Here is a 16,863-nt window from a genome sequence, read left to right as displayed (position 1 = left end):
CCTCAAAGGAGTCAAGTCCCAAATATCCTAACGCCCGCCTTTACTCCTTTTCCATATGGGAATCAGTCCCTAATCGTCGTTAGTGCTTTACTCCTTAGTTTCTCCATCCTAATAATTTAATTGCTCTTCTTAATATTTATGTAATGTAATCCTACACACGCCATTAAGGAACCCAAGTATATCTTCCCACTCATAACTGATTCTTTCCCCGATATAACCCTCCCTTACCCCCTCCTTCACTTTTCCACTTTGCCAATTGGAAAGTTAAAAGCACTTTTTCTCCCCCACTTAACACCTCCTCTCTCCCCCCCCATCTCTCTCTCCTTCGCCCTCCCTCTCCCTCTCCCTCTCCCTCTGTGGTTTCGGCCATGGGAGACATTGAGGAAGCATGCAACACGGGGTTGTTTCTAGGGTTAAGCGTTGGTGGGAGCACGACGAAGCGCAAGGAAGAGAAGAAGAAGAACAAGCAGAATAACGACGCTCCTTCGACGGTGGGCCTGGGGCTTTCCTTCTCCATTAACTGCTCGTCATCAAAGGTGGAAGCTGATGATCATCCCTGGGACAGCATTAACAACGCCGAATATCCAGCCAGGTCAAGCTTCCACAACAGCTTTGTTGACCAATCTCCAGATGACCACATCAGTCCACCTCGTACCAGCAACGACGACGGCGGAGATTTTAACGGTGGCCGGAAGAAACTCAGATTGACGAGAGAACAGTCTGCCTTGCTCGAAGAAAGCTTCAAACTTCACACCACTCTCACACCGGTATGACTCCATTCCCTATTATGTAATTTATTCTGCATCTAATAATTATACATGTAGAGATCATATGCCAGATTAATAGGATCCATGAATAATAATTGGCTATGGATACAGTCGGAATTGGGCTCTTCGATATCTTTCTACACATGCTGCTTGTCATGATCCGTATATGTTTCGAGTGTGTATGTTCTGAGAGAAGGCCAAAAACAAAAAGGAAAGTTCATCGATCTTCCATGCAGGCACAGAAACAATCATTGGCTGACCAACTCAAGTTGAAGCCTCGGCAAGTGGAAGTTTGGTTTCAGAATAGGAGAGCAAGGTCCAAAGAATTCATTCTTCTCTTCCTCATCTTTGAGATTTTGGTTATTTTATGTTAGGACGATAGATATAATATAGCTTCCGAATTATGAAGTATATACATATGTATCTGAGTCTGACCGATGTTTGCAGGAGCAAACTGAAGCAGACAGAAGTGGACTGCCAGTTCTTGAAAAAATGCTGCGAGACCTTGAGCGACGAGAACCGGAGGCTGAAGAAAGAATTGCAGGAGTTGAGATCGTCATCGTCGCCATATGTCCAAGGACCGGGGACAGCGGCAGTGATGTTATGCCCTTCTTGCGAGGAACTCACGAGAGGTAATTCTGAAGCCACGAGGAAAGAGAACTGCGATATCTGAGGTTCCGGGGAAGAAGGGAGGAAAACAAGTAGCAGAAAAAAGCAGGGTGGATTTGGTCAGGCGGAGCGGAGCGAACTAATCGAATGACAATCTAGTTTTATCAGATGATCATGTAGGAGCCCATTTAACCAAAACCCCTTGTAGATAACATGAGCAGAAAGAAAGAGAGAGAGAGAGAGAGAGAGAGAGAGAGGCTACTTTGAATCGGAATAAGCTTGGAATATGCAGGGATTTTTGCACGTCTGTTTTCCATCGATGAGGACTTCCATGGCTAGACAAGTTTTTTTCTTCCTTCTTTTTTTGAAATATTTTTCCCTTTTGCCCTTCACTTGGGGGTTTGAATAGGCACAATAAGTGAAAGAATCTCTCCTTGAAGCCTCGTCGCATTCACACCGTTGCGGTTTGACCATCTCCCTCGCTCTCTTTTGAGGGAGGTTGACTGGAGAATAATGATTATGCGCTTCGTTGGTCCGTGCCCTGCTAATTTTATTTGTGGAGACTGAGAAGTCATCGATTGAATTTGCATGGATCCTCCCTTGTCCTTATCTTTTTCTTCTTTTTCCTTTTTCCTTTTTTTTTTTAGCTTGGTAATATGGTTGGTTGGCAATGATGTGTCGTTCTTTACCCACCATTTCAAGAAGCCTTCCATGTTTTCTTCTAATCTAAGGAATGCGAGACAAGACAAGATGGTCTGGCATACGTAGATGGACCAGCATCTTTCTGAGGCCTATGAAATTTGCTTACAACGATGGTGAAAGAAGATGTTGACCTGGCAATATATATATATAGACACACACACACATAATAAAAGGAAAGAGGATATTAGAGGTGATATGTTTCCCCGTAGAAAATATGGTGTTGACCCTTGTTGTACACTGGGGACTGGAATACGAGGTGATAATGTTTTTGACATGTCGCCCATTCTTGCACGCCTTTTTCCTGTCTTGAATCATCACAAGTCTGCATATACACATACCCTTATGAACGAATGATGGAGATTTTGTGAATATTACTTTCCAAAGAGCAATTCCATGAGTGCTTTTTCTCGTTTGCCAACTTCTTTTTTTTCCCTATGAGCTAACGCTTACTCAAGAAGTTTGTGCTTGATTTTGACTAATGATAGAAGTTTCTCTTTTTTTTTTTGAGAAATTTCTTGTTTTGACAAAGCATTATTATATTACGCATCCCCGAACAAAGTTGTTCTTAATCTATGTTAAGTTATGTTCTTTCTTTTCACCTAACCCTATAGATTAGTATTTGTGTCCAATATTTTCTTACATGTAAATGGATGAAATGGTAAAGATGGAATGATGTTCTCTTGAGGACTTCCAATGATTTTAATTTTCTTTCAAGCTCACAATTCTATGGATCCTTATTTCCCAAATGTACAAAAAAGCCCTAGAAAATGCATCAATTTCTTCAAGATCCATGCTTTACGTTTTCATTCTCACTTTTGAATTAACATTACTTTCAATGTGCGTATTTAGAAAAGGGCAGCACGAATACTAGTTGAATTGATTAAATGTGCGTAATAAGCGACAAATATGAATGAGTTGGAAATGTCATCGTGGGCATTGCAAGTTTACTTTTTAAGATTGAATTAAAATTGCTAACCTCAATATTTATGAAATAACATCTCACTGAACATTACAAAAGTGCAATAAATAATTTGCATCTGTGGCCATGATGTTCCGTTGCTTTACTCGTTTAAGTTTTGCATGTACTTTGCGAGTCATTTTTTCTTCTTTCGAAACAAATTCTTATGCGAAACGTGTGAATTGAGGATGGAATTTTTCATATATATCTTAGGAAAAAAAAAAAAAAAGGAGGAAAGGTAAGAGGCCGTTGTGAAATGGTCAATAGCGTTATTAGTGAAGTTTTGGGTGGGGTGGGGTGGGGGGGGGTGGGGGGGAGGAGGGGGAGGGGTGGGGCTTACCAACTTTCTTAAAATGGGACATAACTGTGCCTAAATTCAATTGTAATAAGAGTAATTGATGGAGGCCACGTGATTATGGGCGCGACTTTTACTTAGCAAAATTAAATTGGGTTCGCTCCGCGAGTTTAATGAGTCTTCTCCCAGTGAAGGTAACTGCTGGTTCTCTAATAAGGAACTAAAGAATAATGATCACGTGTTCCACAGTTACTTTCTTAATTACGCTTTCCACAATGCCCTAACCAAAGTCCACGTAAAAAATGTCAGCTTCATTACTCAGGTGTCGGTTTAAAAAGTTTGAGTTTCTTCACGTGAAGTTTCTCAAGCATTTCAACAATTCGTTTCCATCTCTGAAAGCATCTTAGAGACGGGTAAAATCCAGATAAAGTAAGCGCGATGATTGAGAAGTTATTTTGAAAATATCGTGCTTGACCCTAAGATGAGAAATAAAGATCGAGCACGACATCAGATAATTTGACGTTAAGTCCGTAGCACATGAAAGAAAGAAATTCGGTGAAAGGCGGGCTCGGACTATATTTTCCTTCTAGAACATGTTGCGCGAGGCGAAATCGAAATTCATAAAATCAAACAATGTAATACTCCTCAAATTTTCTATTGATGAGAAAATTGGGGGCTGGCAATCAATGGATGGCAAATTGTCTAAACCTAACTTCAAGTACGGGGTTGGAGAATCTAATGTCGCTCGTATCTAGAAGCATAACCCCACCAATTATCAAAATCACGAAAACGGTGATGAAGCTATGGAATTAGGAGGGAGGGCCATCCCCCCAACCCCAAATATCTTTGCTTCCTCTTAATCAAAACCCTAATTCTATTCCCCGCCCCCACCTCCTTTAATTACCACGTGGAATTCGAAATCATTTGGTTTAGATTGCCTCCCTTCAAGACGGCACGAGAATATATATTAATTATATATGAGCTACTCTCCATACTCCTTGCCTCCACCCAACCACCTACTAATCTAATTCCTCTAGTATGCCAATCAAAGACCGAACGAAACGACCAGCCGCACCCCAACTCCCACAAAATGAAAAAGGGTTGCCAAAAAAAAAAAAAAAGGAGGGAGGAGGGGGGGGGGATCTAACTTCAACACCATTTATAATTGAGAGCTATATAGATCTCTTCTTTTTATTTTTATTTATTTTTTAAATTTTTTTTTTTGGGGGGCTTAGGATTAGAGTATTAGGCTCCTAGTTCATCCTAATCATAATAATGAAGACGGCTAAACAAGTGGCCTGCGATGTCAAGCAAAAGATCCCCCAATCAAGAGGCGCTGCATACAACATAGCCTTCGTAGCCACCCATATGGACATTTGATACACAAAAACCCTCCCATCTTTTTTCCGGCAACATTCGTTGTCACTGACCAAGAATGCTAATTCTGTTAGCTTCAATTCGGTTCGATTCCATTCCCCTCGTGACATGCTCCCCGTCCGTCCGTCCGTCCCACTTTCATCCTTGCACCTTCAGGCGTGCAAGGCAAGCAAGTCCCTGGCTAAAGAGATGGAGACAAAAGTCAATGGAGTACAAACTCCGTGGTCCACGCAAATCGTCTTGGAAAAGTTCTTGAATCAAAAGCAATAGCGAAGTCAATCTTCGCCATCCCCACTGCCTCCCGTTCAAAAGGGGGGTTCTGTTCTCGTCAAGTTTCCTGGAACCTCAAACGTTCATTCATTCTCATTTGCTACCTGCCACTCAAAAAAGTCTCTCCTCGCAAGTCAATCCCACAAATCATTCCCTCTCCGTTTTTAGGCTCTACTTTTCGTGGGCGCATGATTGGTGGGTTCAGCCCACGTTGGAATTTAACAAGGGACCGACCGACCGGTACATCCACAAATGAAAAGAACAGGTCATGTTTGCGCGATCGCAGTCGATCTTAATATATCTAAAATCGACGTTCCATAAAACGAATCGATGAAGACAAGCGGTCTGCTTTTTTTTCCTCGGCGTGAACCGTGGTTTGACCGTGAGAGATGAAACGTGTTGGACGAACCTAATGCTGTGAATGGATTGTATCATTTGTACTACTGGTTCAGCTGCACGACAGATTTCCAAAGCAGTCAAGCAGGGGAAGGTGTTAATATTATATATCTTAAGAAGACCCCACGATCTTCCTGTCAGCACGAATTGGGTTTAATATTGGGGACGAGTCTTACGATCTTACGGAACCGTTCAAAAGGACTTCGTCTCCAAATGATTATTTTTGGTGGACCAATGTCGTGATGTAGGTAGAGAGACCTTGGGCTTGCTTTGAGTAAAATAAGAATTTCTTCTTCCTTTTAGATCATCCGAGACAAGATTTGAGGGCCCTGCCCTCCCGCACCCGGAACATGGAAATCTACAGAGGAGTTTGAATGAAGACCAACCCATGTTTTTTTTTTTTTTTTTTTTTGGTGACCCAGGGAACCCACCACACGGCCGGCAGTCGGGGAGTAAACCCTGGGGAGGCACGCAAGAAACCACCACCCACGCATCCCGGGCAAGACATCACGCAACGCTTCAGCCTCTCTGCTTCGCAGGGGCTTCGAAACTGAAACCTCCTGCGTGGAGTCCAGCAGCCCTACCATCCACGTTGCAACGATGGGTGGTGACCAACCCATGTTTTTGTCTCTCTAATGTGAATCAATCATGAGTAGAATTCCCTAACGGTCAACTCTTTTTCTCTCCATTAGACCCAAAAAAAAAAAAAAAAAACTTTCTTTCTCTCCACATGTGCACAAACCATTTCACATGTTCCTCGCAAACTTGTCCGCACCGTCAAATTTGAAAAAAACGCTTGCACTCATGTATTATGTGTAGCTTGTGGAAATGGTTTGTCGGAAAACAAGAGAGGCATAAATGAGCTCATTCCACGAATCGGGAACCCCAGGAAGACACCAATGGCTGCAATCTTGGCGTCTGATCGATACCTTCCGTCCTTTGGTCGTGTTTTTTCCATATACTGACGGATGGCCATCCTTGCGGAAGTTGGTCAACCTCGTTACATTGAGAAGCATCACGGGAACTCGCATTTCCTTGATGACCTCCTCCACTATCCTCATTTTCAAAGGATAATTGTTGAGGAAGCCCCCACTTGAGATCGGTCCTGTTTCTCCATTACATGTCCCACCTGAATCCCAATCTCCACCTCTGTTTTCGTAAACGTGTAAAACTCATAAGCATCACCCCCTTATGTCAGTGGCTGTCTTAATTATAGAAGACAAATCATTCTCCGCAACAACTTCCATATTGATGGCTGCCTAGAATTCCTATTCTGAGGTGAAGTTAACTAGAAGAAAAGGTTCGACAAATGTGGACCCGCGCAAAGTGAAAACCGAATTTTTTATGATCATTGTAGACATACCTGAAATGAGCAGATGAGTATCCACGATAAAACACCAACTGCTTCTCAGGATTCACATTCGCATCTATCCACTTTGCCCAGGTTCTCAAAGCCCTTCTATAAGCCTCTACTGCATCAAATTTTGGATAGACATAGTCACCTTCTTTATAATAGTTCTTCCTGCAAGAAAAAGACATTGAACTACTTGTTTCCCAGAATTTGAAGGAATAATAACATCTGGAAGAATCGATTCTGTTACCTTTACCTTTAAGTGTATCTAATCATCAGCATACACCAGAACACAAGTGCAAGAATTAATTTTCACAAACCTACTACTGCATTGGGAAAGAAGAACTTGAGAAAAATGAACACAAAACCGCAAGAAAAACATCCATAATCATCATATTACCAATATATAGTCAGCACACTAGCATTAAAGATAAAAAAAAAAAGGCCAAAACAGAAAACCACGGCAGGTCAGATACAAGAGCAAACATGAATTTGAATCACATATCAACAAGATAGATGGCAGCAAATATACCCTCTAGCAGTCTTTCCATGGGTCCACCAGTGGCCAGTATTAAACACTAGAATATCTGCCCCCTTCCATCGTCTAGCTGATTTGTCGATCCTATCTATTGACAGAGTCGGATTTGAGTTTCCTTGTCCATTGATACGCACTCCTTCCCTCGCAAGAAAATGTGATCTCACAAATTCCACAGTACAGTTATAATCCTGCTCAAGGAATTAAATGCATGCAAGTTAAAGCCACAAACCATGATTTTCCTATTTCCAATGGTAATCCTCTAGCATGCAACCATCCATGTGGAAGGCACTTGATATGCTAAAATAAATATTTATTGACGTACTTCTAATTTTTTAAGTCACTCAAGCACTTCTCATCAAATGAAGGACTGCACCAACAGAAAATGGAAACACGTGACATGCAGGACTAATTTCTAGATAAGTAACAAGCTCCATAGTTACTCATGACTTCATCAAGTCGGAGCCAATCTCTGTAACAAGGATTGTTTCTCTCTCTAGCTCTTTATATCGGACATAAATGTTGCCCATTGTCCACCTAAAGAGAGAGGGAGAAACTAGGTGTTGGAAGCACACTAAAGAAGCCAGGTGTCAAAAGCACACTAAAGAAGCCAACTGCCAAGAGAAATTAGGCCCTGTATAGCCAACCAAGTGGAAACTCCTCAATCCTTACAACATCCCACAACGATGATATAATCATAGAATCAAAAGATCGATACTTGCTACCATCCTCAAGTAATATTTCGAGGAAGAGAAATTTGAGGGCATTTTAGGGTCTAGAGTCTATTTCTTTAACGTAAACTAGGATGGTTAAGTTTTTGGGTCACTGAAAACCCACTTTTTGTTTTGGATCACTAAGGCAGACTTTCTTCCTGAAGCATCTTCTCCCAATGCCATACTATGTAATGCAGAGTTCATGTGATGAAAAACTACATTATCACCGCAACATCTTGGTTGGGCAACAAATGAGTATCTATGATCAAACCTTTCTATCCATGTCCCAAAAATTCATCAAGTTGGCTCCGAATAACATAAAAAGTGAACAATTAAAATTACCGTGAACTTGAACACATAGTATCCTCTTCCCTTGGTTATTTTGTATCCATGGATTTCAAACATTCCGTTCCTATCCGACAGGCCTTCTCGTAGGAGGCAAAGCATGGACTCAAATTGGTTGCGATTCATGGAGTCTCCAACCAGCATCAACCTTTTACCTCTTAGTCTCACCAAGAAGTCTGTTGCATTAAACCTACAAGTGAAGAGTGATTGTGGAATTTGGCCAAATAAAATAAACAAGTAAGCATGGAAAGGTAATGGCATCACGAGATTTGACAATGACAGATTTATTGTCAACGACAATTGTGTTTGTGTGTGTAGTAGTAGATACGCAAACCCAACTTTTGAGCAACAGCAAAACTTAACTAGAGACAGACATACTGTAGGTGCATTTACTTTTGAACAGCAGTAAAATTATGGAAAGAGAAATGGGATATACAGCAGTGCCAGTAACACAAGCATCTATATCTATCTTATGGAAAGAATTGATAATTAAACCATCTAATCTCTGAGATGAAACTGACCAGAACCTTATAAGAGCCCTCCTCCCTCATCTTCTCATGTATTATGTTCTTCGTTGTTTCCAAAGAAATGAAGATATATGTCTTCGTAAACAAAAGAAAAAGGAGCAGAAGAAATAAAGGAATATGTCATCTTAAGCTGACTAGATAACCACATAGAAGTCTCTGAATAAACATTAAAAGTGAAGACAATCCTATGTAAATTGTCTACTCAATCAAAATCCCAACCACACCTGCTTCAGCAGGTAGCGCATTCTACTCACATTACCTCGGTGTCTAGATATCAGATATACCAGATTAATATCAGAAATATAGAATCACATCATCAGAACAAAAACTAACTGCACTATCTTCAAGCTTTGGAATTCTACATCACTGTATGAAGGGCCAATTTATCAATCACTGGCTTCTTGTTCAACATCTTGATTTTGAATATGAGGTAAAGACCAGTTTACAGCTTAGGCTGACATGGTTAGATACTCTGGAATGGACGATTGACTAAGCATTGTTGTTAGCTTCTTTAGACACAAGAAAATCCATTGATTCATAAACCGACCTGAATCCGAATGAGCAAAATCATTCCATGACGAAGTTGGAGATTTCATTAACCGACCATGAACTTACACGCAGAAATTATTTGTTTAGAGTTTCAATCTATCAGAATGGAAAAGGTTCTCGCTCTTTCACGCTCGGACCAGTGCTCTGTTTCTTCATGAAGCCTGCGCTCTCTCATGTCCTCATTTTCCATCTATCTATCACAACAGAAGTAGATATCGAAACCATGACTTAAAACAACCAAGCCGGCCACCCTCACCCACAATAATGTCCGCTACCACATCCAAGCGTATAAAGCTACCAAACATTCAACACAGCAAGTGGCAGCTAGAATTAGAACACCGACGGAGGGGAACAGCAGTAGGCGTTACCTGGGTAGATCGCAACCGTCGGGCTTCCATCTCCATTTTAAATAGTCCGAATCGGGCCTTCCGTTGTTCTGGCAATCAAAAGCTTCGTCCACGAAGGGGCACGACCCAGGCGCGTAAATCGGGTACTCTTCATCCTTCTCCCACGCCCCCATGTACAAATCACATTTCTCGAGGCTATCCGTCGTCAAGTCGCCGCCTTTATCAGCGACCGAGCCCGCAGGCGCGACGTTGGGAACTGGGTTTTGCTCGGATTCGGCAATGAGGTCCGCATCTGGGCTGCCATCGATGTCGGAGCCCGACGGCTCGACCGGAGAATGCGGAGGTAGGGGTTCTTGGCGGAGGGATGTTGAGTTGGAGAGGGGAGGAGGAGGAGGAGGAGGAGGAGGAGGAGGAAGAGTTTGGGGGAAGAGATGGCGGTAGAAGGAGACGGAGGGCTGGAGGGAGCGGGAGCCCTGGTTGAAGAGGAAGACGGAGAGGAGGAACAGGGCGAGGAAGGCGGAGACGACCCACGCGTAATGCTTCTTCCTCTGCTTCCTCGGAGAAGACGATGTTGCCATCTGGTGCAGAACACGCCCCCTCCCCTTCCTTCTGGGAACGGTTTTACGCGCACGAAGAGCGCGAGCGGGAGCGATCCCACATCAAGCGAGGACCATATATATACGTACTCAAAAGCCGTCCGTGCGAAAAAGAGGAAGGATCGGAAGAGGCGACGAACGAGAGATTTTACTCGGGGGAGATTTTGATGGGGGAGATGAGCAGGATGCCGGCGGGCCATTTCGAGTAAGCAGATAAATAATGGATTACCGTCCATGAATGTACAGTCTTTAAAGGATCGAGAAGTACTTGGCCCCGAATAAGTACTTGCGAAGAGAACACATTACAAAACCTACGATCGTATGTTCTTTATGTGCTGACTTACAAAAAATACGATCGTATGTTCTTTATGTGGATCTATTTTAGCATCTTACTTTCATGAGTAATTAAATACCCATTTCCATGTTGAAATGTGGCTTCAGTGCTCCTCCTCTGTCGTTCTATGGCCTCAGTTCAGGCCATCTCTAAATTGAACTCCACCATTCTGCTTTTGAATTCCAAGCTGCTCCCTTAATTCAGTTACGTCCTATATAAATCAGCAGTCCCTTGAACTGAACTTTTTCTCCTGCCCTGTACCTCCTATGCACCATTCCATAGCTAAAGGCTATACGTACCTCCCTCCTTGTGCTCTAAAAAAGGAACTGAATTCCGTCAAATAAACTTATTACAACAGCCCGGGAAAGCACTTTGTAGATTTTCGAGAGAGAAACGCAATTCCTAGATTTCCACTGAATTTCACCGGATTTCCAAACACAAAAAAGTTTAAACCATGCAGACCACTTTTTATCAAGAAATACTTTGATTAAGAAAACAAAAGAAACAGAATGCCACAGCCCTTCGCCCTAGGCAAGTGCTGTGATTTATGCACGATCTTCCTCTTAACAAAATCCAACCCCAAAACAAGAGAAGCAGCTAAATAAGTAGGACTGCATTTGGTATACACTCCCAGTCAAATGGGAAGTACTGGAAGCAATGTAATAGAATGCAAGTCTGAGGGCCTTTTGGTGTGACGACAAATGAATCGACTGGCAGCACACATAGACATGCCGCCTTACAGTACAATCATATTGTTTGTCTGTTCATGTTACATGGATTAACCATAATTTTTTATTTTTTATTGACAATGACACGATTGAATCGCCATAACTATTTTTGCTTCCATATCAGATCAGCATACTCTGGATGATCAACAAAAGGATTTCTATTATGCTGATAAAACTTGCATATCCGGTCATTTCTCTGCTTCTCTTCCCTTGAAGGTGGATCGAGTTTATTCCATCTCAGCAGTGTAGAAAGCAGTCCCATCTCCCTTTTCTCTGCATTAAATCAGTGGCACACATCATAAGACATGTTCTGTCAAAAGCTAAATTTATTCGACCTGAGAAAGTAGAATGTTCAACTTCCCAGTTGAAAATGGAGAACCGGCAGAGAAGACAGGCAAAAAGATAAACATGAAGAATAAGTCCTTGGAATCTGATGTTTAAACTGCCAGAAAATCAAGCTAGCTGTGATGGAGGTGCAAAAGGACAGAGTAGAAGAGTGTCAATGATCAGACAGAACTAGGAATATACCAAAACTAGAAACCGTCATCTTAAATTATACTAACACCGTTTAAGCTTATGAGATAACTAGATATACGCTCAGTATATGAGAAAAATGAAAAAAAAAAAAAGAAAAGAAAAAGGCATAAACTCCTATGTTAATATCAGAAAACTCCACCGAGACATTCGAAGAGGATCAATTTTGAAAGACAACAGAGAGTCCCGGATTTGACTTTTCTGTCTAAGATTTGGCTCAAGAAATGCTAAAGCTCAAACATTAATGAATAGGAATAAGACAAGCCCAAAAAAAAGTAACGTTCTTCTCATGTGGTACTTGATTCCACTTAAAACCTATACAATATTGAGGAGGAATTTGGTCCCCAAGCTTCAGTATCATCCTTACAAACAGAAAATTTTCCCAAATGAGTCCCTACATCTCAAATGCCGGCATTAGGTTATGAATCATTTGGAAAGGTCCTAGTTGACATTTTTACTATGTTGATTGTCAAGAGCAAGAGGAATCAAATGTCTATAATCTCAGTCTTATCCTACCTCATAAAGCATGACCAAATTAAGTACTGAATTGAGGGAAAAAAAAGGAAAAGTTAAAGGGAGGAAGCAGAGAAGCAAGTATGTTGTTGGAAGTCTAGTCGGGTTTTAAGAGTGTCTTCCACTAGAAAGCTTACATTAAGCTTAACATGACAGAAGGGGACAGACAGATCTAAGAGTTCTCATGCTAAAGGTAAAACATCAGTCCTAGTTATCATTGCAAACAATAAAGTAAGAATATGTAGGTCGAGGGGTAGCAGATGCAGAAAGAGAAAGATGCACTAAATTAATTCAGCCTACCAATGCTTGGAGAATCAGAGAGGCGAAGATCAGGGCCTCCACCTGGTTGATGAGACCCATAGCAGACAGCCATATACATTAATGCCCGTGCAACATCCCCTCTAACCTGATGATCGGAAAAGAACATGAGCATAGTGTCCCAATCTCATGCCATGAAGAAGATATGAGCTACGGAAAAATAAACATACGACTAATCAACTAAATGGAAAGATTAGACCAATTCATACCAGATTAGCATAAAAGCAGATGCAATTGTCCTGAAGATTCACGAATCATTTGATTCATTAAACATTCAGTATTCAATTAGGAAGCAATACCTATTGTGGCCTGTATGCTATTGGTAAGTTTCAAGATAATGTGGACATTGCCACAACCACACTTAACCCCTTACAACATGCTCAGAGGCTGTCCCCCAAATTTTGAAACTATGTTCCACTGTTTTAGCTATGCTGAAGTATTGTAAGCGTGCAAAGTCATGAAGAAGAGTAGACCTGCCTAGGCGGAGCCCATCTCTTGCTATCTGATTCTGTGTCAATAGCAGCTTCCTTGTTTGCTGGTCTCAGACATTTAGCGGAGGTAAAAGCACATTCTCCATAGTACTTGTTTCCTCTAGATGAATTAACTGCAAGGGACAATTATGGTGAGTTATTCCATGTTCTGATTGGCATCTCCATTTACACTAACGCAGGATCACTTCCTTACCATTTATATCAGATGGGCGAAGGTTGTGTAAATCGCTCAGTGCCACGCGATCAATTAACCCATAAGAACGAGGCCATAAATGCTCCCCTAGAAAAGTTGTATACTCGTGTGAACACTTCTGAATCTATTGCAACTGCTATAGGACACATCAAAGCCAATTATGATGTCACCACAGAAGGTAAAAGTTGGGTTTAGTGATCGAATTTCAACTGATCAGACTGGGTTCATCTTAATGTCTGAAGTAAATAATCATCATAAACAATCTTTTCAACTGGATTTCTCAGATCATTGCATTCGCACCATACCTCAGAGCCCCCAATTTCAACAATGGTCAACTCACTGAAGAGCTTGTTTGGAACCAAGGAAACAACCAAGCCACTTCACTTAGAAAATGACTTCAATGAGAGGGCAAAAGGAAAGAAAGTAGCACCCAACATACTCTGAGCTGCTTTGGTACATAAACACCCGAGCACTACAATATGTATTATGTACGGTGCGCAATTAACAGAGAAATAATGGAAGTGACTCACGATTCCATCCCTCAGGCTTCCCAGCTAAAGCCTTTGGCACGATCTTGAGAGTATAAATTTCAACTCTGCGCAACAAGAAGAAGAAAAATAGTTCATTTCTAAGAGTTGCATAAGGATACATGCGTACGAAATACTAATGGGATGTCGATAACGGGTATAAGAAACCATACACCCCGGGGAAGCTTCGGGGTTATCGACATCAGCAGCATCGAGGATCTTGAGGGCATCCCACACCTGATTATCGAAAGAAGATGCTTCTTTATACGTACATACATGATATGTGATACGACACCAACATCAAGAATCAGGAATCGGAGGTGACCTGCTTGTAGGACAAGGAGCGATGAGGAGAGATGAGGGAATGCAGCTTTTTCTGAAGAGCATGGCCTCTCGAAGTCCCGAGCTGGGCATAGTAAGTGTGGACATCCTCGCAGGCGTGAGCGAAGGAAGGAGAGGGAGGATACTGGTGGGCCTGTGAAACAGAGACAGAGGTGAGGAGGGACAAGTAAAGGGAGAGAAATCGAGAGACCCATCTCCAAGTCCACGTCCAGCCCCACGAGTTGCGCCTCCTAAAGCAGAGACAAGGATTCAGATGAGACGACGCAATGCCATTCGGACGGAATTAAGTAGAATTCCAACTGGTGCTCCTCAATGAGAACTTGGGAAAGCGAGCGAGCGAGCGAGCGAGAGTAAAAGCAAAGGAATTGGAGGGGTTACCCGGTGGGAGAGCTGGAGAGAGAAGAGAGGGGAAGAGCCGGGCGATGAAGGAGAGGGGATTTCGCAAGCGGAGGACGAGCGCTCGGCCTCGGACAGCAGGACAGTGCGGTGGTGCACAGCATGTCCGTCGGTTTGCCGCGATTGCTGACGGCTTTCCGTTGTCTTAACCGAATTTGACGACAGAGGACAGTGAAACTCATCACCTGAAAAAAGGCCCATTGGCCCGGCCCAGCCCACCCGTAAAACTCTCGCTCGGTAGCTCGGCACCATGAGAAGCTTCACATCCTCGTCAACGAAATCCGAACTTGTTGCTTCTTCTTTCGGATATTTCCAAACAAAGTTCCAAAGTCTCGTCATTTTCTTAAATAAAAATAAAAGTTTAAAGTAAATCTTCTTTTAAATAAAGGCATAAAGTGATTATATTTATTTCAAAAAAGGACTTGACTTTCTGAGTGATCAAAAAGCATTTTAATAATTTACCTTTTTTCTTGAATTTTTACCTTTTTTCTTTCTTCTTCGCTAGTGGCCGATTAGTGGCCGATCTCAAGTGATGGCCAACCACCAGCAATGCAACCCTTGCCTTGGGTAACGTTGTGTTAGCTGGCCAGGTGAGGCCACCCTTGAAAGTTAAATGAGGGTTGCGTAGCCTGAGGCTGGCACTACGGGGGCCGTCACCTACTGTCGGTGAGGGTCACCAAGGCTGAGGCCAAGCGACCTAATAATGGTGGGGCAATAGCGATGAGAGTTGATCACCTTTCATTATAAATTAAAATACCACATATATATTAATTTAGTTTAAATAAAAATTGTTTTAAAAATCAAACTTGGACTAAAACAACGTTGTTTTAGCCACATCATCACCACATATAAAGAAAATATTAATAAAAAAATAACGCCAATATTTTCATTTAGTCAAGTTGGATGGAATTAACAAAAGAACTCATATTATATCAATTTGACAAGTTTTTTCCATTAGTTTTAATACTCAATTACACTATCCTAACAAATTTTAGAACTTACAGTATACTTCAATTATTTTTATACTTGTCCCAAAAATAACCTTAGCATTTTTAAAATAAGGGTCAAGTAGATCTTATTTCAAATAAGGAAAAGACCACCAAAAACCCCAAACTTTGCCTAAAGTGACAAATTTACCCAATTTTTTTTTTTTTTTTTTTGGTGATATGAAAAATCCCAAATTTTACGAACCGTGACACATTTACCTCACCAAAAACATTTTCATCTTATTTTTTCCGTTTTTCCTTTTTCCTTTTTCTTTTCTTCTCACTTTCCTCCGCTAGCCATGGCGGGCCGCGGAGGAAAGAACTCATGCCCTCGCCGATTATACAAATTTGACAAGTTTTAAGATTGATTGCCCTCGCTAGGCCTTCTTTGTTTTAATACTCAATTACATTATCATAACAAATTTTAGCTTCCTCCGCCGGAAGAAGAAGAAGAAGAAGAAAAATTTAAAATGCAAAATTTAGTTTGAGATTATTTTTTTTTCATATTGAAAAAAGTTTTAAAAATGTGTTACGTTAAAGTATTTTTCATCTTAATAAAAAAAAAGTTTGTGATAAATTTGTCACTTTAGGCAAAATTTTATTTCAAATAAAAACTTGGAATGATTATATCAATTTTAAAAAAGAACTTGACTTTTCGATTGGTTAAAAGCATTTTAATTCTTTACCCTTTTTCTGAATTGTTTTCCTTTTTTCTTTCTTTTTCATTAATGGTTGACCACCAGTAATGCCCAAAGAGAGCTAGGCGAGGTGACCCTTGCTTTGGGTGAGATCACCCTTGCCAACCATAGGCGAGGTCACCTCTTGCCCAAACCTAGTGAGAGTTCCGGCCCTCATCGGTCATTGGGGGCAATGGTCGACACGTCGGGAGGAGGAGGGACAAAGATGGCTAGCAACGGTCGTCCCTTGTGGTCAATGAGAGTCGTCAATCATTGGTAAGGACCCAATGACCCGATGATGGTGGGATAATAACAAGAGGGTTGATCACCTTTACAAATATATATATATATATTAAATTACCTTATATTTTAATTTAAGTAAAATTTTATTTGTATAAAAATAACATTGTTTTAGCTACTTCATCGCCACAAGTATAGAAAGAAAACGTCAGCATTTTTTCAATAACCAAGTTGAATGGAGTTTATG

At 41.4% G+C, this 16,863-nt stretch overlaps 2 protein-coding genes and 1 long non-coding RNA gene across 5 annotated transcripts; 1 reads left to right on the top strand and 2 right to left on the bottom strand.

Annotated features, from left to right (window-relative positions):
• Window positions 1-247: 247 nt before the first annotated feature.
• On the top strand, window positions 248-1,911 carry LOC104435899 (homeobox-leucine zipper protein HAT22). The gene is made up of 3 exons (XM_010048597.3): window positions 248-767; window positions 1,004-1,083; window positions 1,215-1,911. Exons 1-3 carry the CDS (start codon window positions 369-371, stop codon window positions 1,438-1,440), a joined length of 705 nt encoding a protein of 234 aa, XP_010046899.1. The 5' UTR covers window positions 248-368; the 3' UTR covers window positions 1,441-1,911.
• A 4,116-nt stretch (window positions 1,912-6,027) lies between these two features.
• On the bottom strand, window positions 6,028-10,561 carry LOC104435896 (protein trichome birefringence-like 5). The gene is made up of 5 exons (XM_010048596.3): window positions 9,763-10,561; window positions 8,316-8,508; window positions 7,258-7,451; window positions 6,738-6,896; window positions 6,028-6,523 (listed from the first exon to the last, which is right to left on the bottom strand). Exons 1-5 carry the CDS (start codon window positions 10,317-10,319, stop codon window positions 6,184-6,186), a joined length of 1,443 nt encoding a protein of 480 aa, XP_010046898.2. The 5' UTR covers window positions 10,320-10,561; the 3' UTR covers window positions 6,028-6,183.
• A 696-nt stretch (window positions 10,562-11,257) lies between these two features.
• Window positions 11,258-14,833, bottom strand: LOC104435895. Of its 3 annotated transcripts, none has more exons than XR_005549308.1 (8): window positions 14,696-14,833; window positions 14,301-14,547; window positions 14,149-14,212; window positions 13,979-14,043; window positions 13,449-13,584; window positions 13,238-13,368; window positions 12,747-12,852; window positions 11,258-11,672 (listed from the first exon to the last, which is right to left on the bottom strand). It is a non-coding gene; the product is annotated as an uncharacterized LOC104435895 (long non-coding RNA). The 3 variants fall into 3 exon arrangements; XR_005549309.1 differs by having other exon boundaries at window positions 13,449-13,581; XR_005549306.1 differs by having other exon boundaries at window positions 13,449-13,535.
• Between the last annotated feature and the right edge of the window lie 2,030 nt (window positions 14,834-16,863).

This window comes from Eucalyptus grandis, chromosome 1 (genome assembly GCF_016545825.1).
Source record: "Eucalyptus grandis isolate ANBG69807.140 chromosome 1, ASM1654582v1, whole genome shotgun sequence".
NCBI classification, from domain to species: Eukaryota; Viridiplantae; Streptophyta; class Magnoliopsida; order Myrtales; family Myrtaceae; genus Eucalyptus; species Eucalyptus grandis.
The sequence above is the reverse complement of the archived record's forward strand: the minus strand, read 5'-3'. Positions and strand labels throughout refer to the sequence as shown.

Excerpts from the sequence above, each read along its gene's own strand:
- LOC104435899 (XM_010048597.3), top strand. The coding sequence starts at position 369 with ATGGGAGACATTGAGGAAGCATGCAACACGGGGTTGTTTCTAGGGTTA. Across the intron at positions 768-1,003 it reads TTCACACCACTCTCACACCG|GCACAGAAACAATCATTGGC; the intron begins GTATGACTCCAT and ends TCTTCCATGCAG. Across the intron at positions 1,084-1,214 it reads TTTCAGAATAGGAGAGCAAG|GAGCAAACTGAAGCAGACAG; the intron begins GTCCAAAGAATT and ends CGATGTTTGCAG.
- LOC104435896 (XM_010048596.3), bottom strand. The coding sequence starts at position 10,319 with ATGGCAACATCGTCTTCTCCGAGGAAGCAGAGGAAGAAGCATTACGCG. Across the intron at positions 8,509-9,762 it reads GACGGTTGCGATCTACCCAG|GTTTAATGCAACAGACTTCT; the intron begins GTAACGCCTACT and ends CTTCACTTGTAG. Across the intron at positions 6,524-6,737 it reads TACTCATCTGCTCATTTCAG|AGGTGGAGATTGGGATTCAG; the intron begins GTATGTCTACAA and ends TTACGAAAACAG.